Genomic DNA, 21,829 nt, shown 5'->3' with positions numbered 1-21,829 from the left:
GAAACAGATTACTTTGTTCAAAGAGAGAGCTAGAACTGGAACATAGGCTAATACTTGCTAGCCATGCTTTAAACTAATATCAGCCAAATATGGACATCCATGTATCATTTTCAGATTTTTGCCATATATGTGTACTTACTAGTCCTATTAATACTATTGAAATTGACTTCTTTAAGTTCTTTTTAAGGAAATGTTTTGCTACTATAAATGAAAACCCCCCACTTCCTAAAAATAGAAAGTAATTCTAAAAAGGAATCTGAATCAAGACAAAGCAGTGTTATTAAAACTTAATTTAAATTTTCAATTTAATTAATTCTTGTTATTAAAATTTTAATTCTTGCTGTTCTCGGTCAGAAGTGTGTCAAAGCAGTGTTTTCATGTTTGATGGCAGTACCTTAATTGTCTAAGAAGACCACATTTAAAACCTCTAGTTAAGCTTCTGCTTAGCTTTTTAAAATGGAATGCTTCTTTAGGGGAGAAAAGATATGGATACATGTTCATATATTAAAATATGATACAGTGTAGATTAGATGGTCTTGTTATATGGAACTAAATTGTTTTTTAGTTAATTTTTCTTAAAACTTTTACATTTTTACATTGAAGGATTTAGTTAGCTTCACATCAGTTTCTTTTTCTGAATGGGGTATTTGATCAGTATAGTTTATTTTACTTAAGTGAACATTTCTGCACAAACCTAATGTCTCATAATTATGGTGCTATACCTATATATCGATTTCTGTAAACTTCGAACAATTTAATATATTAAAATCTGCTCATCAAAAGCAAATTCATCCGGGGAGATGAGAAGATTTTATAGCATATTTGAAGGAAATGTTTTTCTTAAAACAGTTCTTTACGAATGTTTTCATTTCTTTAATTTTGTAAGCAATTTTAAAATTTACCAACAAAAAAGTTAGTGTGTTTGTCTGGATTGCTGGTCTAAATGTGTATGTCAGTTACAAGGGAATAAAAGGGCATCAAAAAAGCTAAGCCTTGTTTTTTCACTTGTTCTTATTCATTGGGCTACAAATATTCTGTGTTGCCTTCTCTCCAGAAGTGTTGCTGTACAAGCATATTTTACTGTAATGTAGAAAAAGGCAAGTAGGCATTTTTCATTCATGAGTTGCCTATGAAACCAATTAGTGGAAGGATAAAACCAAGAGACTTTCATGGGTTAGCTAGAAAAGTTTTCTTGTGAAACCTTCATAACAGGGCTATCAGGAAGACCAGGGGGAGAATAGATATAGGAAGTACCTGGTCCCATTAAACTTCTGATAAAATAGACATCGTAGTATTGTGGGGATTATTTATTGTAGTGTTTTTTCTAGCTTATCAGAAGTGCTAGTCTTTTGTTTTTCATACATGTGTCAAATTTACATTTTTAATTAAACTTTTTATTTTGAGATAATTGTAGATTCACATGCAGTTGTTAAGAAATAATAGAGAGAGAGAGATCCTTTGTACCCTTTACACAGTTCCCTCCAATGGTAATAGTTGCAAAACTATATAGTACACTATCACAGTCAGAATATTGACAGTGATAAGGATACAGAACATTTCCATCACCACTGTGGTTCTTTCCTGCTGCCTTTTTGTAGCCACGCCCACTTCCCTCCTACTCCCACCCCCTCCTTAACCTGTGGCAACCACTTACCTGTTTTCTGTTTCCATAATTTTGTCATTTCAAGAATGTTATATAAATGGAATCATATGTAACCTTTTGAGCTTAGATTTTTATACTCAGCATAATTCTCTAGAGAGTTGTCCATGTTGTTTCATGTACCAATAGTATGTTCCTTTTTCTTGCTGAGTACTATTCCATAGTATGGGTGTACCACAGTTTAATCATCCACTCAGTAAAGAACATCTGGGTTGATTCCAATTTTTGGCTATTACAAACAAAGCTGTTATAAACATTTATGTACAAGTTTTGTGTGAACATAAGTCTTGATTTCTTTGCGAGAAATGCCCAGGAGTACAATATATGTATTACCTTAAATAATTGCCTTAAATATTTCCTTTACATACATTTGGAACTACATAAGACAGTGTTAAAATTTTTGCTTTGACCTTCAGACCTAATGCAGAAAATTCAAGAAAAGGAAAGCTTATTTACCTATATTTTTACTACCATGTTCTTTCTTCTTTTCTGATGTTCCAAGTTTTTTTTCTTATCTTCTGTCTAGAGAATTCCCTCTAGCCATTCTGTTAGAGTAGATCTGCTGGTGACAAATTCTCTTAATTTCCCCTCATCTGAGAACGTCTTGATTTCCCCTCCATTTTTGTCGGGTGTAGGAATCTGGTTGATAGTTATTTTCTTTCAGCACTTGAAAAGGGCCACTTTCTTCTGGCTTCTATAGTTTCTGATGAAAAATTGTCATTCTAATTGTTTTTTCCCCATAGGTAAGGTGTAGTTTTTCTCTGACTGCTTTTAAGAAAATTTCTTTTTTAGTTTTCAAAAGTTTAATTATGATGTGTCTTGGCATAGATTTCTTTAGTTTTATCCTGTGTGGGGTTTGTTCAGCTTCCTGAATCTGTGGTTTTGTTTCTCTTTTCAAATTTGGTGAGTTTCAGTCATTATTTCTTTGAGTACTTTTTCAGCTCCACTCTTTCTCCTTTCATTCTGGACTCTGGTGATACAAATATTAGATCTTTTGCTGTAGCCCCACAGGTCCATGAGGCTCTGTTTTTTTTGTTGTTGTTTTTTGTTTTCCAGTCTATTTCTCTCTCTGTTGGTCACACTGGGTACTTTCTGTCTTCCAGTTCACTGATCCTTTACTACATTCCTTCCATTCTGGGTTGAGCCCATCCAGTGAGCTTTATATATCTTCTGTTTCTTTGCAGAGACTTTATATCTTTTTGTTTGTTTGTTTGTCTATCCCAAACTTGTTTGTAATTGACTACTGAAGCATTTTTATCATGACTGGTTTAAAATCTTTGTTAGATAATTCTCACGTCTATGTCATCTAAGTTTTGGCATCTGTTGATTATCTTTTTGCATTGTTTTAATTCTGTCTAGTTCTTGATATAACAAGTGGGTTTTTTTTGAAACCTGGACATTTTTGTATTAAGTTCTGACACTGGATATTATCCAGACCTTCTGTTTTCACTGGCTTTTCCTCACATTGCTGTCAGGGGAAGAGGGGGAGCCTCTTTGTTACTGCCAGGTGGACATGGAAGTCCAGGTTCCCTCCTCAGCCTCCATTGACACCTGAGGGAAGGAGATCCTGCCTAGTCCAGGATGGAAGTCCAGCTCTAGACCACTCCCCGTGGTCTCCACTGACACCACTAGGGCAGAGGAGGGGGCATGTTACTAGCCAACAGGGTGGAAGTGCTGGCTTTCTACTTGACCTGCTCTGACACTACCTGTGGCAGGGGCAGGGCCAGGGGAGGTCAGGCCGCCTCATTATGGCCTCATGAGGTAGAAGTCTGGGCTCCCCACTCAGGCCTTGCTGGTGAGGGTGGTGGTAGGGTCACACTGTTTTCTGTGGTGTTGGCTGCAGTAGAGCAGTTATTGTCAAAAGTTTTCTGTCTTGCTAAGGCTGCCATTTTCTTGTTCCTTTGATTAGAGAGGCCAGACATTTGTCAGGTGTTTGTTTGTTTGTTTTTCTGTCTGCCAGTTGGCATTTCCAGGTTGCTAGATTCTTCAGCTCCAAGTGTGGGATTATATTAGGCAAAAAGAAAACCCAAAGAACTCACCACTGAGTCGTTCCTTGGACCCGGAGGCCCCTAACTATTCTGCCTTCTCTCTACTTTTCGGAGTCTTCTTATGTATTATATATAATGTCCAGGGTTTTTAGTTATAATTACCAGAAATAGTAGGGAAAATAATGTCTACTTCATCTTCCTGGAACCAGAAGTTGCTAAATTTACATTTTTAATGTATTTAAACGGTTATATCAAATATATAACCATTATTGGGGAAAATGTCACATACTTTATATATTATGTGATACTTTGCATAATATTGTGCTCACAAGGACTGCTAGAAAAGAACATCTTTATTTAAACTGAAATTCATTGTTCAAATTATTAATGAAAACTTTTCCCCTCTAGGAAATAATGCAAAAGGTGTCCCAAGGCTCCTGATCAGTGAACAGAGATTTGAGAAAAACAGCCAAGCTCATGTTTTCTCCTGATCAAGAAAATCATCCATCCAAAGCACCAGTAAAATATGGTGAACTCATTGTCTTAGGGTAAGGTTTCTCCATCTGATGAGCATATAATTGAATGATATATGGTAACTTGAACATCTAGGTTAAAAGTACCTTTTTTAGAGTTTATATCCTACCGATTTCCAAAGAGTATTTAAAGCTATAGAATAGTATTACCAAATCAAGAAACTCTTTTAATTCTCATTTTTATTATCATCTTTTATAAGTACTCAAATGCTACATAAACTCTGCCTCACCCTCACCCCTAGAAAGGACAAACCTTAAAGATGAAGTAAAAGAGGTATTTGTCTAAATTCACATAGCCAGTCCATTTGTCTTTCCTGTCCCTTCTTTTAGAAAATTTGCCTCAGCTACTTTACCAAAAATCCCCTCTCTGCTTAGGTCATTTCGTGTAGGTTAGTATTTATTTATTCCTTTCCCCTCTGAGGCAGCCAGGACCTTGCTACTTGTTTACTTCAAAAGTAATCTCATCCATTCAACTGACACAGATACAATCTGTGATTGAGGAATAGATGATTCTATTATTTCAGTTTATTCAATCTAAACTTGCCACAGCTGTCAAAATGGAGACACAATGTTAGTCTGTTTACTAGAGATCTCAGAAACTAGAAATTGTGAAATTTACTTTCCCCCTACTGTTTCTCTGCTGCCTAAAAAGCAGCTCTAGACATTACAACATGTTTTAGAATCAGTTTGGTGCAAATTCTTCTTTAAGTGAGAATGTGTCCATTGTTTCAGATAAGAAAGTAAGAAAAACTGGGGAGATAATATGGCATTACTAAGCTTGACTGGAAGCCAGGAATCCTGGATTCCAGTGCTTATTCCAACACTGCTAGCTGTATGGCCTTAGGCAAGTCAGTTAACCATTCTGGGCCTTAGTTTCCTCTTCTGTAAAATGACAGGTAGACAAGATCATCTAAGGCCCTTTGAGATAAAAAAGCAGGTTTTTTCTCAAAAACAATTTAAAAGATTGTAAACAATATAGTAACTACAATATTACAATTTCAAATCACATAGATTTTGATGTATTAATGACAAACAGCTTTTAACCACCAAAAACTATTCAGAGTTAAATTCTTCAGGAAATTTGAGTCATTTGAAGACTTAGAATTTAAAATTTAGTATATGGTTTAAACTGGGTCTTTTAGCCCAGCAGTTTCTCAGTTAATCTTATCAGTAGTAGTTGTCTCTGTACCTGGCACTTGGTATCTTAAAATGCAAATAATGCTTCTTCTCAACCCTCTAGAAGGAGAAGTCAAGCTACATAAGGTTGTCAGTTTCATGCTGTTGCTTTTTAAAAAAGAGCTCTGAGCTGCAGGAACACAGTATGGAAATAGAGAGCATATGTCCAGAAGAGGAACAAGGCAAGCTCTGGGTGGACAGTAGTGAGGGGCAGTGAGGAGCCCACAGTGGGTGGGCTGGGGCCAGCACAGCCTAGAACAGCAGACTTCATGCATTAGCTGCCAGACGCCACTCTGAACTTCCAGCAGGGGTTTTCTCCAGTAGAGTCAGAGTGTGTTACATTTTATAAAGGTTCAGTGTAATTTCTGTATCTGACAGTCTTTGAGTAAACTCCCTTCCCTTCCTTGTCAGACACTAACGTAGGCCATTTTACAAGTACATTCTCCTCCACCCTCAAAACTGTCCCCGTTCCTTGCCTCATTTTCCCCCAGATTAACCAACTGTAAATAAGAAACCATCAAACCAAAGATTTTTGTTGGGCGGTAAGAAGATAGTACATGAAGAGAGGTGATTATTAAGCTACCGTTCATGCCGCAACGGTGCAGTAAAGAATGAAAAAAGAATGACAAACACCTGGATTCCAATTCTAGCTTTGCCAGTGTCACTTGTGTGACCTTCAGGAAATAACTTAATTCCTCTGAGCCTCTGAGGAGCTTAATTCCTCTGAGGGATAACTTAATTCCTAACCTGTAACAGTGGCTAGTGGCGCCAGTCTCGCAGTTTTTATGAGAATGGATTAAGTGAGGTGATGTGTGGAATAGAACCCACTAGTGCCTAGTACATAGTAAACACCCAAATGTTTTGAACTTTTTTCCTATTAGTTCAGTCCTTGCTTCCTTGGCTTAGCTTTAGGGCATATATATGCTATCATGGAGAAATGGTCATAAGGTCTGAACAACAAAAGTATGTTTAACTACCACTTAGTTACCCTCAGGCGGGTTTTGCTGACATCATGTGAATGTGAGTGTGTATACAAGTAGCTGAGACTTCAATCTAAAAATTCCTTATTTCAGAAGTTCAGCTATTAATAAAGTGTTTGGTTCATAGTTAAAGGAGATTATATTGTACTTTTAAAGGTTGTATTAGCACATGCAAACTCACCTTTTTAAAAAAAAGAATGAGTCATATGAAGTCAGATATGCCATTAATCAGCTCTTGATTATCTTGAATAAAAGAGGGAAGGAAAATATAGATAATTCACAGCTGTGTGTAATCCAAAAGGTGCTTCTCTGTGACTTCGAATGTCACCAGAAAGAATCTCATTTTGTTTCACACTCAGGCAGCTGGTCTGAGGATCAGCAATTGCTAGAAGTTAATTCCAGACACGTATAATCTGCTAATACATAATGAATTGGGGATTGATCCTCTAAGACGAAGTGTAAAACATTTGTTTTAGAATTGTGTGGTTCTTACATGAGATCCCCTAAACTTTTTTCTCCTCCATCAGGTATAATGGGTCTCTCCCAAACGGCGATAGAGGAAGGAGGAAAAGTAGGTTTGCTTTGTTTAAAAGACCTAAGGCAAATGGGGTGAAGCCCAGCACTGTGCATATTGCTTGTACTCCTCAGGCTGCAAAGGTAAAAAAAAAAAAAAAACCAAAAAATAAAAACTAAATAAATTAACTTGGAGAAATTGAAAGACTTGTACTTGCTGTTTATATTCTCTAGCATTCCCTTCACATTCTGTACCAGAAGTTTCCTTTTGTTTGGGTGGGAGAAGACACTTTGGAGATAGGATATCTGAAGAACTGCCATCTGGAAGAGCATAGGACTTTTTTTTTTTTTTATGACAAACTGGCATCGGTGGGTGGAAATTAGAAGGGAATAAATCCTTTTTCTTATTAAAAAGGTGGGGTGGGGTGGGGCCAGGGCTTTATGTAGTATTTGGAATTGTGAAACTCCCCTGAGAAGTAGGGCGTCCTGCTATTACCAGAGAGACCCCGCCTGGGCTGGGCAGGGAATGTGGTTCATAATATTTGTATTCAGGTACTAGAAGCATGTTTGGATGGGGTGATTTTTTTAACTAAAGATCCTATGGATGCTCTTGTTTTTATTTATTTTTTGTTTTATGATCGTCATGGCTTTAGCACACTGCCTTGAACACAGTAGACCTCAATAATTATTTAAATTGAATCAAAGCTATGAAAGCAAATACCCAATTGTGTCTATAATATAACTTCTCAATCTCCTGGACTATTTAATGCTTCTCACCCCCTTTTTATTTCCCAACCAAGATCTCAAGAAGCTGGGCCACCATTTCAGGACCCTTGGGCTTTTCCTAGACAATAAGGGGGAATTTCAGATCTTTACATTTCCTGTGAATTCCTCTACTTCCAATTTTATAACAGACTGAATTTGATACTGTGGTGAGTGAATAAAAATTACAAAGAGTTCTTTGACTTCTGGAAGTATCTATATCTTTAGCTAAGCAGCCCCAGAATGTACGTTAATATTACACCATCTGAGGTATATTTTTGTAGGTTTAATAAAAGAGAGAGAAATTGGCATACAGTGCCTTGCTCTAGGTCACAGCTCTGGTCCCTGAAGTCAGTTGGATTTTTGGCTTTGTTTTATATCCAGTGTGGTGTCTAAACAAGAGTTCTCATGCCTTGAGTAGTCTTCCTCTTTTACTGTTCGAGAACCAGTGAATGTAGAAAAGGGACAGTTTCTTTTAGGTGTTTCTTTCTGCTCCTTTGCAGAGAAGGGATGTACTGATAAATAATAAGCAGGTGGTGGAGTGGAAGGCTTATTGATCCAATCTGAGGAGCTTCTTTCCAGTATTTCCCCACAGAAGTGCTCTTGACATTTTGGGTGTGCCAATTCTTCTTTATGCAGGACTGTCCTACATGTTGTAGGATATTTAATATTCTTGGTCCTCAGCCACTAAATGCCACTTAAGCCCTCAAATCATTGTGACAGCCAAAACTTGCACCTGCGTATTTCCAAATGCCCCTTACACAGCTAATATTACCTCTGGTTGAGACCCACTATCAGAAATCTTTCTGATCCTTACTTCTGTAATTTCCTATTCTGTACTTTTCTTCATATTTTTACTGTCATGCTCCTAATGTTTTCATTGTTGGCTCCTTTTCATCTTTACTAGGCAACAAGAATCTTAGGGGTCAAAAATTGACATTTTCCTCTTTCAATTTTGGAAGGATGTGGTAATGAGGTCATGAAGAAAACTAATTGTTTAGTCTGGCAGTCATCTGGGATGAGTGGTTAAACCCTGCCTTCCAGTCCAGTGAGAACTTGACATAGTTCTTATTCTCAATCTAAGAGTAGGTCTAATAGTTTAAAAAACAAACAAACAACAGAAAAAAACCAGGGCCTAACAATCTCAAAGTACACAAAACCTGTGTTTTTAAATCCCTTTAGCCATTAAGAATTAACTTCCAAAATACTGAGCAATTCTTTCATTGAAAAATCAGCTGCTTAATGCTGAGTTAAAATAATTATAGGTTTTTAAACCTTTAAAACCATTTTGTAATGTTTATGAACACATAAATGTGTAGTAAAACATGTTAAGCATGTGCATGGGAGTGACCTACACTGCACTCTTGAGATTCAGTACCTCCACAGAGAGAGGGGAGTAGGGAAGGACATGTAAGCAGCCTTCATTATATCTGCAGTTTAATTTCTTTTAAAAAATCAGAAGCAAAAAATGGCATTAGTAAGAATGATAAAGCTGGGTAGTTAGTACCCAGGTGTTTATTTATTCTCTTTGTATATTTGAAAATTTCATGATCTTAATTATCTTAAAACTGTGGTTTTAAGGCTTTATCTATTACAGATTAGCTACAAATTGAAACCAAGTAAAATTTTATAATGCCAAAGTTCTAATTAAGAAAGTTTTTTCATTTAGCCTCTTTGCTGCCTATAATCATTCTTCTATGTCTTTCTGTTTTCCTTCTATGCAACCTGTTTCCACTTCCTTTGTGCAGGTTTTTCCCTCTCTGCTATTATCGTCAACTCATATACATAGAAAACGCCTGAAAACAAAACTAAAAAGTTCTTTTTAGCAATGTTTTTAGTTTGGCATAAGTCAGAAGTACAGTCATAAGCATTGTATCCATTTCCTTTGGTATGCTTAATCATTCTATGAATTTTTCTGTATCTAGCCCAGCATATGGCAAATATTTGTCATCTATAGAGTCACAGAATGGCTAGGAAAACCAGTTATCTCTGCTTATTTGTTAACTTTAAACCTCTTTGAGTTACTTTAAAAATAAGATTCCTCTTATCTTGCAAGATTTTGTATTTTCTCCTTATCAGAGCACTACTGAGTACTGCTTTCAGTTTCTACCTGGGATTTGGTTTCGATTACCTTATAATTTAAAATACTTATAATGGAGACTCAGATTGTATAATGTTTTTATACAGTGAACTTATGTTCTTACTCTATAATTGCTTCAGTGTACAGACATACCTCAGATATATTTTGGGTTCAGTTCTAGACCACCACAATAAAGCAAATCACAACAAATTTTTTTGGTTTCCCAGTGCATATAAAAGTTATGTTTACACTATGCTGTATTCTACTAAGTGTGCAATAATAGCATTATGTCTAAAAAAATAATGTATATACGTTAATTTAAAAATACTTTATTGCTAAAAAATGCTAACCGTCATCTGACAGTGCAGAGTTGGCACAAACCTTCAGTTTGTAAAAAAAAAAAAAAAACGCAATATCTGTGAAGCATAATAAAATGAGGTCTGCCTGGATTCTTCCGCATCCCACTTAACCTAAGAAGCCACTGTCACAGCCGAGGTTACGGGAGAGTTATTAATCTCTACCCTAAATTTCAGGGAGAAGATATGTTACACACATAATAAATAGATGACCTTTTTTTTTTTTAATGAAAAGATTATCTATTTTGATTGACCTACCTGCTAATTTTTGCTATTGATCTTTCCTTCCTTAGGCAATAAGCAACAAGGACCAGCATAGCATATCATACACCTTGTCTCGGGCCCAGACAGTGGTGGTTGAATATACTCATGACAGCAACACTGATATGTTTCAGGTATTGTAACATCTACATTTTTTTTTTTAAGTTAAAAACCTGTTGTAAGTGACTTTTGCTGTGGTCTGATTAAGATTTGTCATATTTTAGTGCATTTCATTAAAATATATATTGATTTCTAAACCCCATATATAGAAGTCCATGTAGCATGGTTAAAAGATGGGCTCTGAAATCAGAATTCCTGGTAAACATTACTTAGTTACTCTCTGCCTCCGTTTCCTCCTATAAAGTGCAGATAATAGAACTTCCCTCAGGTGACTATTAGGAGGCTTAAATGTGTTAATACCTATAAAGTCCTCAGAACTGTGCCGGGTACCTGGTAAACACTTAGCTATTAATATTAGTAGCTATAATAATTATTAGCTATTATTATCTAAAAAAAGGAACCAAGAGATATTTTGTACACATTTATGATTTTTTTTTTTTGCTATTACTTGTCACCTTCCTCTCTAGGCAACTGAAACTACAGGCAGTTTCTAACTGTTCACATCATATATGTGGAGTCAAACTTGCTTCTCAGCACATATTTGGTCAAAGCTATTGGCGATAACAGTTTTTATTTCTCTCATTCTTTGTACCAATCCAGTGCTGATGGTTTTATAAATTGATAGATGATGGAAAAGCTAAACCCAAAGACGTAAGCAAAATTCATGATATCTTCTCCCTTAATATTGGGTTTTGTAAGGCCTTGCGCTTTTTTGAAACAGGTGGGACATAAAGTACCTAATAATGTTGTTCTTATACCTGTAGTCCCAATGACTTTTCAGTTTTTCTTTATTTTACAAGAATTAAATGAAGATGAATAAGGCCTGGAGGTGTCTTTGCTGTAGTCAGTAACAAAGTATTTCTTAAAGTCACTCTCCCCCACATCCTTTTAATGGAATGCTGAATTTTTTAGAACAGTAGAAATATTTTTAGTTCCAAAGGTCTGAGACCGTTTTCTTTGGATATCATATTCTTAAAAATAAAGGGACATCCAATGTTACATTTTTTAACCAACAAATTTCCCCCTAACACTATCCAAACTAAATAAAGACTTTGTACTTGGTGGCAGGATAAAAACACTGAAGAATTTTATCTAAAAGTGTGCTGATATAAGGAATTCTTAAAGCTCAACTATGCAAAGAATGACTTAAGAGTCGTCATCTTTGTAAAGGGTCAATATTTTTTCTTAGTAACGGTATTCTTTAATTTTTTATGATACTACTTTATAACAAAGACATTAATGAACTGATTTCTAAATGTTTACTTTAAAACTGTGACATTTGTCACTTTTGTCATCTCTTCCACTGATTTCCTTTTTTCTTTTCAACATTCATCTTCCAAAATGAAATTAATTTATACTTGCTAGACCTTTGAAGATGTTTAATTCACTGACACCTCACCCAGCAGAACTTCGTTCTAAGAACCTTGTCTCTCTGAAATATGGCCAAGAACGAGGAAGAAAACAAAAAGGACACCTAGGCATATAAGATAAATGCCACAAAGTCCATGCACTTTTCCCTGCTCCCTGGAGAATCCCTTAGGCCATCACTAGGAACCTTTTGAAATACTGTTCTTTGAAGTTTGGTTATTTTGATTTCTCAACCCATGGCAGAATTAGAGTAACTAGTTAGAGGAGGCGTGTGCTGCTAGAGGCAAATATGCCCAACAGCAATAAATGGTAGCTGACAACCTGACAGAAGAGACACAAGAATCCTGTGAATTATACATAAGACCTCAAAGCACGGCTTCGTAAACCTTTAACATAAGGATCAGCGTTCCTTTATACCTTTATAGCACCTGAAGACATCAGTGCAGTTCAGCTTAATATAAATGGTATTCATAGTGTAATGTCCTGGAGTCATCATAAAAGATTTACTTTTATGTTCATTATACTCTGTTAAGGAAACTAGAGTAATACATGGTAGACATATTTCTGTCCAAAGGGGTTAAAATTAAAATCTGCAGCCACCTAGAAATCTCAGCCATCCTAAACTCTTCATTCCCTGAGGGTTTCATATATTCTGGGTTGTAAGTTCCTACTAAATTTTATTGCTCTAAGTGATTACTACATCAGAGGAAATGTGACAGATTGGTTTTCAAGGGTATAGATGCCCCAGAGTTAAGTATGATAAGTTTGAGCATTAGAAATTTCAGAGGCTTAATGATTTCACCTTACTGTTTGTGCCTTTCTTGAGTGGATTTTCCATTGTGTTCCTTTGAATAGGTTTATAGATATTTGTTTTTCCCTTAGATTGGTCGGTCGACTGAAAGTCCCATTGACTTTGTAGTAACTGACACAGTTCCTGGAAGTCAAAGTAATTCTGATACACAGTCAGTGCAAAGCACCATATCAAGATTTGCCTGTAGAATCATATGTGAACGGAATCCCCCCTTTACAGCACGGATTTATGCTGCAGGATTTGACTCATCAAAAAACATCTTTCTTGGGGTAAAAAGCTTTTTTCCTAAATGTTGCATTTTATAACCACTTCTATTTCCCAATTACAAATAAACAGAAGCTCACTATTTTTCCTACTAGGAGAAGGCTGCCAAATGGAAGACATCAGATGGACAGATGGATGGCTTGACCACCAATGGCGTTCTTGTTATGCATCCACGCAATGGGTTCACAGAAGACTCCAAGCCTGGAATATGGAGAGAAATATCAGTGTGTGGAAATGTATTCAGCCTGCGTGAAACCAGATCAGCTCAGCAGCGAGGGAAAATGGTAAGTACTGAGATGTAGCTTCTTATTTAACAGCAGTAAACGCAGAGGGTGAGTTGGACTGAGTGCATTACATATTCCCAAAAACTATTAAATCTTTTGCTGACACAGAGTACCAAGTATGGCTATCAAGTGCTGACTACCAAATACTATACCAGGAGGATAATATCTTAATGTTTCAATTAGAACACTCTAAAACTTTATTCTTCTTTTATATTATGTTAATATATTTTAAAACCTAAGCTTTCCCAATTTAAATAGCACTCTGTGTATTTTCTACTTGTATCTGTATATCTTTGACCAACATATTTACCAAATTGGAAATATTAAACTTACTGATCAGCCAGATGTTTTAATCATAAATTGTCTTTACTATAAAGCTGAAAAGAGGTAAGTTACTGCTCAATATTTTATCCTTGATTTTCAAACCCATCTTTTTCATGACTGCCATTCGAGTTTCTTAAATAAACAACCAGAGGAAATCTTGATTCTTGAGTAAGGAGCACGTAAGACCGAAACTCTTAGGTAAAAATCCAAAACTCAGTGGTGAATGTGTTTTTTTGATTCTTGTTTCCTCTAGGTGGAAATTGAAACCAATCAGTTACAAGATGGCTCATTAATTGACCTCTGTGGTGCAACATTGCTGTGGCGTACTGCAGAAGGACTTTCCCACACTCCTACCGTGAAGCATTTAGAAGCTTTAAGACAGGAAATCAATGCAGCACGACCTCAGTGCCCTGTAGGGTTCAACACACTAGCATTTCCTAGTATGAAGAGGAAAGATGTTGTTGATGAAAAGCAACCATGGGTGTATCTGAACTGCGGCCATGTGCATGGCTATCATAACTGGGGAAACAAAGAAGAACGTGATGGAAAAGATCGTGAATGTCCTATGTGTAGGTCTGTTGGTCCCTATGTCCCTCTGTGGCTTGGATGTGAAGCTGGATTTTATGTGGACGCCGGCCCTCCAACCCATGCGTTTAGCCCGTGTGGGCATGTGTGTTCAGAAAAGACAACTGCCTACTGGTCCCAGATCCCGCTTCCACATGGTACTCATACTTTTCATGCAGCCTGTCCCTTTTGTGCACATCAGTTGGCTGGTGAACAAGGCTACATCAGACTTATTTTCCAAGGACCTCTAGACTAACAGACCGTTGTCCTCCAGGACTACATTATACATTTATAAGCTAAGTGATTTGGGTTTTCCAACCTGTTGTCCACATCACAGTTTTTCTGCTCTGGTCATTTGCATTAAGATGAGTAATTTTTTTAAACATTTATAATAAATAGTAGCAATTTCTGAGCAAAAATCTGGGAAACTCAAGCAAAGGAATTTCCAAAAGTACCAGACTTCTGAATTCTGAGTTTTGAAAATATATTTTGAGGAGAAAAAGACATAGTCTAATTTGATGCCTTCATTTTAGTGTTTTGAATCACCCATCCTCAGTGTTGAAAAATTGTTTTGTATAACTGAGGATACTGTTGGTTCAAACTATGTTAGTTTACAGTTTGTTGCAAACATTGTAAAATACAGCAACATGTATATTCACTTTTTTTCTATTTATCTTTATTATAGAAAATATCTTAGAATGTTCTTGGTAGAGCAGCATGGTAACGATGGTCTCACACTCTTGGTGTGAATGGTAGTTTAGCAAGCATAGCTCAAGGATTTGCAAAGTTAGGAAGAAGGACAAGAGAGCCTCTCTCCCCACCCCCATCTAAATATGAAATTTGGTAAATTAGAATACTTTGTAAAAACAAATTCATATTAATTACCATTATGTAAGAGGTGTTTGTTTTTAACCACATTGAAGATAATCAGGAAAGATTTTATTTCCTCAGTGTTTCTCCCATGTGTAGTACTATAACAAAAACTTAATGCTAAGAAACATTTCACATGCTCCTTTGAATATGCAATTTAATCTAGATTATCTATTTTTCTCCCATGATAACTAATCTGTTTTTAGTATCAGCAACATTTGGCAAGTTTATTTTTTAGATATAAACTGTGGTTCATCTGTTCACTGTTTCTAGAAAAAAAAATCATTCCCATGAGAAAAAGCATAAATAACAAGAAAGGAGAGTGACTTGATTTGCTTTTAGAACAAGAAATGCTTAATTAACTATCCTGTATTTGGACTTATTCAGGTAAGAAATTTAGAGAGATATAAAGGGTTGAATGACAACAGTGCTCTTTTTTTTTAATCTAACAGACCAGCCTTAACTGTGGGCTTGAATCCTAAAAGGACAGTTGCCACAGTGTGACTCAAGGAAATGCTTGGTTGGCAAATGAGCACCAGTGACAGCCAAATGGAGGGACATACTTGCATGGTCAGTTTATTCTCTAATTCCAGTAAGTTCTTTGCTTTCAGAAGCAAGAAAACATTTCTTCTCCCCTCCCCCCACCCCCCCTTTTTTTTTTAACACACCACAAGGAAAGTATAGACAGTTGCACTACATCAAACCCTTTGTGACACTTGTAGAAATCAGTACACTTTTAGATTAGACAGAATCATTTTTTTAATCTTTTGTTTTCTTTTAGTTCGAAAAATTGTATTATACTTAATTGACTCTAGCAAAATTTTGTATGTGGTAGCACAGCTTTAATTTATCCTATTACAGTGCTGTTCTGAATTTTCTTTTGGTTTTTAAAAAACAAAACCTGTTGCTTAGAAGCCATGAACTATTTTACTTTACTTCAACTTGTCAAAATTTCCTTGTTTTAAAAAATCATTTGGGTTCACTCAGGAAATGCATGTCAGGAAACTTTGTATTATAAGTTGACTAGTTGTGATGTATCAGTAACTGCTGTTACTCCTTTTTCAAAGAAATATAATTGATTTTGAAGTTTTCTAGATTGTCACATGCTTTGTGACTAATGCAAGGAAATCAAGTCCTGTGTTGTATTTGTTCTAGTCATTTCTATTCAGGCTATATATTGTAGCTGATTTTTATTTGCAATTAATTTATTCAAACTGAGTAAATACTTTTCAAAATAGATATTTGAATTTGCCTTTGTGAGTTCATTTTTGCATAACTGAGAATGGGAAACCAGAAGTGAAAACTTGTGGACAAATCTAGTCCACACTTCAAAAATATTCACTTGAAATAGATGAGGAGTTTGCATTTAATGTAACACTTTAAATCTCTGGTTCTCTTGGGAAAGCATCTCTTACTTATCAATAGAGGAACTTCTTTAGTGGTTGAATAATTGAGGCCTTTTTCTAAGTTAAGCCCTGCTGGAGAGATGGCTTGTAGCAGGTTGCGTACTAGACCGTTTAATAGTGCCTCAGTGATCATAAAAGGTTCATGTTCTTCCCGAGGTGCCTGAATTTCCTCCTACCAACTAAGAAAAATCTGGTTCACTTTCTATCAAATTTAAGTTTTGAAAACTCAGGTAATTTAAATCTTTAGTCATACTTTTTCTGTTCAAGCATTTTAATTATTAATTCTTTCATTTTGCCAATGCCTAACGGAATACTTTTACTTATTCAGTTGTATTAAGGGAATGTCAGTATTCTGGCCAAAGAGAAGAAGTTGTATTTAGGTCTCCTAAATGCACTCTCAAGAAAGACAATCTTTATGGCTCAATTCTTTTATCAAAGTGATCTTAATATCTAAATGTTCCTTACATTGTACAGTGAATTAAATTTCCCTTCATCTAAAATGTTAGGGTCATGAAGCAAGACAGGGTAGATATCTAGAAAGAGGAGTCTTTCATCATGTTATCTTCTCGAAGCTGTGATTGCTTACTTTCATGATATAAAAATCTTCTAGTACGTGTGAAACAGGATAGGAATAAATAATCATGTAAATATATAATTACATCTAACATGAGTACTCCCACTCCACTCTTCCTTCAGAAGAGTGCCCCAAGAACCATGTGTGATGCATGACCTTCTGACACATAGACTGAGTGAGGGCACCAGTGAAAGTCCATCCATTATTTCTTTAACTTTATAAAAAAAATATAATTCCAACATGTTGGCCCCTCATCCCAGGTGATCATCTTATGCTACCCCACTTTAGAGACCACTGGCTGAAAGATCTGTGATCCATTCTTTGGTTTTTGTGTTCTAAGCATTAACCATGTAGCAAATCAGATCACCAAAATACTACATAACTGAACTGTATTACTCTATCTCCCACTCCCGCTTTCAGAATTACTCCTATATAAGTATACTCTAAGGCCATGCCCTCAGAATTTTACCCACACATTCTTACAGCGGATATTTGAATATCCACTGTGCAACAAGCCCTGTTCTAACACTGGGTGATGTAGCAGGAAAAAACAAAACAAAACAAAACCCTGCCTTCATGGGGTTTACATTCTAGTGGGGAAGATGGAAATGAACATGAAAATTAAAAGACATAGTATGGTAGTGAGCAGTGCTGAGGGACAAATAAAGCAGAAAAGGGAGATACAGAACGTCGATACAGAGCGTCATGTGTGATGTGTGTGGGTGTGCGGAGTGTTTGCAGTATTAAACAGAGCAACAGAAAGCCCCGCTGGGAAGGTGGTATTTGAGTAAAGATCTGAAGGGAGTGGCTACTTAGGAGAAGAGCATTTAGGCAGAGGGAACACCAATTGCAAGGGTCCTGACGCTTGGAACATTTCTGTAACAGCCAAGAGGCCAGTGTGGCCATGTGGTGTGAAGGGAGAGGAGGAGCAGGTCAGGTCAAAGAGGTAAAGAGACAGAGAAGAAGTGGGGCATGGGGGTGGAACTAGATCTCAGAGAGCCTCCTGAGATTTTTGACTTATTGTGAATGAGTGGGGGGCCATAGGAGGATTTTGAACAAGGGAATGACGTGCTCAGACTTCGATTTTAATAAGATCCAAATAGACTGAAGTGGAGCAGGGAGACCAGTTAGGAGACTGTTGCAGTAATCCTGGGGGAAAATGATGGCGACTTAGGTCAAAGCGTGGGGGCAGTGGAGCTGGTTTGAAAAGTAACCAGAATCTGGGTAGGCTTTGAAAGCAGAGTTGATGATATTTGTGGCAGATCAGATACGGAGTGTGAAAGAACGAAGAGGAGTCAAGGACGACTTGGTTATTAGCCTGAATAACTAACTAGAAGGATCGAACTGTCATTTAGTGAAGTAGAGAACAGTTTGTGGGGGAGGGTGTACTGACTGTGGAACTTAGCCTTGGACATTAGATTGAGACTCCTCTTAGACGAGGTATTTACCGAAAACTGTCTCTGCTTCTTTCTTTTCTTTGACTACTGTCAAAGTTCTTAATTATTATCATCAGTGTTCCCCATGTATCCTATGCTGGCTTAGAAACAAAAAAGTATTCCTCCTGATTAAGGGCCAGCTTCCTTTCATTGAAATAGAGAGTCAGGATACTTCTCATGTTTCTCCCTTTGCTTTGGCTGCCCTCTGAGGAAATGAAGTTCTGTTTTCAACTACAGTAACTTCCTTTAGCCAACTTGTTCTGATACAGTTTTTCTCCCATCTCGCTCATATACACCTTTGTCCTTAGCTCTTGCTTGCTTTTAAAAAAAATTCTCAGTTTTATTGAAGCTTAATATTTTGTTGCTTCAAATCCTTTCTGGCAGTGGCAGAGCACAGTTGTGTGTGTTTTAATTTTAATATTTAAATGTTAACGGAAAACAACTCTTGAACCTATTTTATAAGTCCAGATTTTAATATCCAGCTTCCCTTAAGGAAATATGCCTGTCTTTGATAATATTGTCAGCAGAAAATGCAGTAAAGAAGATCAAAAGAGTTCTTCTAGTAATCATTGTAAAATATCATGTCCAAACATTCTGTTACATGATATGATGGGAATGCTGGTTTGTTTAGACTGACATTAGATTGTAAACCCAGCTATGTATGCTAAACTACAGCACAAAAATTCCTCACAGCTAACATTTGAGTGTTTGCTATGTGCCAAGCACTGTTCTAAATGCATCATTCTAAGTATATTACTGATTTTATTTAAAACTCAAAACAACCCTTTGAGAGAGGAACTATTATCTCCATTTTATTTATTTTTTTAAATTTTTATTGGAGTATAGTTGATTTACAATGCTGTGTTAGTTTCTGCTGTACAGCAAAGTGAATCAGGTAAATATATATATATATGTATATATATATATGTGTGCGTGTATATATATATATATATATATATATATATGTATCTCCACTCTTTTTTTAGCTTCTTTCCCCATATAGGTCATTACAGAGTATTGAGTAGAGTTCCCTGTGCTCTACAGTAGGTACTTATTAGTTATCTGTTTTGTATATAGTAGTGTGTATACGTCAATCCCAATATCCCAGTTTGTCCCTCTCCCACCTTACCCCCGGTAAGCATAAGTTTGTTTTCTATATCTGTATGTCTCCATTTACAATAGGAACCAGACACAGCAGTGTCTAGTAACTTGCCCAAGGTTCACATGGCTCATCACTAGAGGAGTCAAAATTTGAACCTCGGAAGTCTTGCTCCATACCTGTGTACGCAGGTGCTACATTTTACTGTCCGCCCCCCTCCACTGGAATTTGAAGTCTTTTTTTAAATCAATTTTAAACAATTTTTCAAAAATGATTTAAGGTGGCTTATAAAAATTATAATGAATGTTAAACATCAATAGTAAAAATTTTTGGAAGAAGTAAAAGAATTTGGTATTATAACAAAGTAAGAATCAGCATTGGCATGAGTACACAAGTAGATTTAATGAAGGCCTGTAAACTTGCTAAAGGTGAGTCACAAATAGATTTAGTGCAAAGGTGTTTAGTAGGTTATTCAGTAAGGGGAACGTGATCAGTTACAAGATCCAGGGCAGCTGCCTGGAAGGTAGCAACAAATCCACTGCTACAGAAACTTGTACTCATTTCTGGTCCTGCAAGCAGAGAAATTCACATTCAGGAAGCAGTGCCATTCCTTCATATAAGTAGATTCATGCAGTATTTGTCTTCCTGTGACTCGCTTATTTCATTTAGCATAATGTCCTGAAGGTTCGTCCATGTTGTTGCGTATTGCAGAATTTCCTTCTTTTTTAAGGCTGAATAGTATTCCAGACTATATGTGTATGTGTGTGTGTAAATGTGTGTGTGTTTATTTATTTACTTTATATCCATTTATCTGTCAGACATATAGGTTGTTCCACTTCTTGACTCTTGTGAATAGTGCTGCAGTGAACAGGGAGTGCCAACATCTCTTCAAGATTCTGATTTCAATTCTTTTGGTTAAATACCCAGAAATGGGATCGCTGGATCATATGGTAGTTTTGCTTTCCATAGAGGCTGCACCATTTTACATTCCCACCAACAGTGGGCAAAAGTTCCAGTTTCTCCAGCTCCTCGCCAATACTTTGTCATCTTTTGTTTTTGATAATAGCAACCTGACAGGTGTGAAGGGATATCTTTTTGCGGTTTTGATTTGCATTTCCCTGATGATTAGTGGCATTGAGCATTTTTTCCTATACTTGTTGGCCATCTGTATGTCGTCTTTAGAGAAATGGCTATTCAAGTGCTTAGTCCATTTTTTAATCAGGTTATTAGTTTATTTTACTATTGAGTTGTAAGAGTTTCTTATATACATGGTTTGCAAATATTTTCTCCTATTCCATAGGTTGCTTTTTCATTCTTTTGTTTCCTTTGCTGTGTAGAAGCTTCTTAGTGTGTCCCACTTGTGTATTTTTGTTTTTGTTGCCTGTGCTTTTGGTGTCATATCTGCTGCTTCCCCATTTTAATGATGGAACACATTGAAAGAATTCTTCCCCAGGTTGATAAAGGGCTGTCGTGGTGCCTGGCACATGTAGATGCTCAAAAACTATTTGTTATATAATTATAGAAAACTGTTAGAACTCTGAACTGTTAAGCTATCCAAACAGTCTGAGTAGAAGCATTAACAAAAACAGTCAAAAGAATGAAGGTTACAGAAGCTGTTTATTTAATCAGAAAATGTGTTTTCATTGGTCGAAAAGACAAAAATGGAAAAGGTGGAGGTATGGCAAAAGTGACAATTGCTAGAAGGTTGACAGGGCAACAAGGAGAAAACCCATGGGTGGTGTCAGAAGAGAACAAAAAGGATTATCCTGGAGAAGAGAGAAGAAATATCAATTATAGCCCAAAAGTATGTCATCCAGAAATTCAAGTTTTTGAGCCTCTTATTGGTTGGGGAAGACACAGAAGACAGCCAAGATTGAAAGGGAAAGTTAAGATCTACCCACCTTAGAATTTCCTAAAGTTTTACTATATCATATTACTGTATAACTATTAATAAAAATATAGAATATAAACTAGAAGGGATCTTGGCAATTAAGCTACAGGTGAGAAACCAAGGCCTTGTTAGGTAGTAGCTACCGATTGATAAATCCAGTACTAGAACCTCGGTCCCCTGTGTCCCCTAACACTCTTGATTATCATGAACTTGAGTCACCAAGATTCAGTTCAATGGCCATGTTTTGTTTGTTGAAGCAGAGATAAGTACATGCACTTTAATCGTTTTTATTTTTAAATTCAAAGTGTCAGCAGAGTTAAAACATCAACTCTCATTGTCATATAAACAATGGCTCCCAAACGTAGGGGATGGTCTGTTTCAGAATTCTTTTCATTAAAAGGTTATCTAGTTTGGAAATGAAAGATAAGAGTAAAAGAAAATCAAGAGTTGTTCAGTAGTGTCACTTACAGCCATTTGGCCTCTACGTGAATCATTCAGCCAACAAGAGC

The 21,829-nt window shown here is 36.4% G+C and overlaps 1 protein-coding gene across 3 annotated transcripts in view; it reads left to right on the top strand.

Moving 5' to 3' along the window:
• The window catches only part of PELI1 (pellino E3 ubiquitin protein ligase 1), a 95,243-nt gene extending 79,165 nt beyond the window's left edge, over positions 1 to 16,078 (top strand). For 2 of the 3 annotated variants that reach the window (XM_068564828.1, XM_068564827.1), the window contains exons 2-7: positions 4,057 to 4,196; positions 6,865 to 6,994; positions 10,342 to 10,443; positions 12,680 to 12,877; positions 12,968 to 13,156; positions 13,734 to 16,078. In XM_068564828.1, coding sequence (XP_068420929.1) covers positions 4,126 to 4,196; positions 6,865 to 6,994; positions 10,342 to 10,443; positions 12,680 to 12,877; positions 12,968 to 13,156; positions 13,734 to 14,300 — 1,257 coding nt within the window. In that variant the 5' untranslated portion in view covers positions 4,057 to 4,125 and the 3' untranslated portion in view covers positions 14,301 to 16,078. The remainder of the gene's footprint in view (positions 1 to 4,056; positions 4,197 to 6,864; positions 6,995 to 10,341; positions 10,444 to 12,679; positions 12,878 to 12,967; positions 13,157 to 13,733) is intronic. The other variant, XM_068564829.1, reaches the window with a different exon arrangement.
• The last annotated feature ends 5,751 nt before the right edge of the window (positions 16,079 to 21,829 follow it).

This window comes from Eschrichtius robustus, chromosome 15 (assembly GCF_028021215.1).
Source record: "Eschrichtius robustus isolate mEscRob2 chromosome 15, mEscRob2.pri, whole genome shotgun sequence".
Lineage (NCBI taxonomy): Eukaryota > Metazoa > Chordata > Mammalia > Artiodactyla > Eschrichtiidae > Eschrichtius > Eschrichtius robustus.
The sequence above is the reverse complement of the archived record's forward strand: the minus strand, read 5'-3'. Positions and strand labels throughout refer to the sequence as shown.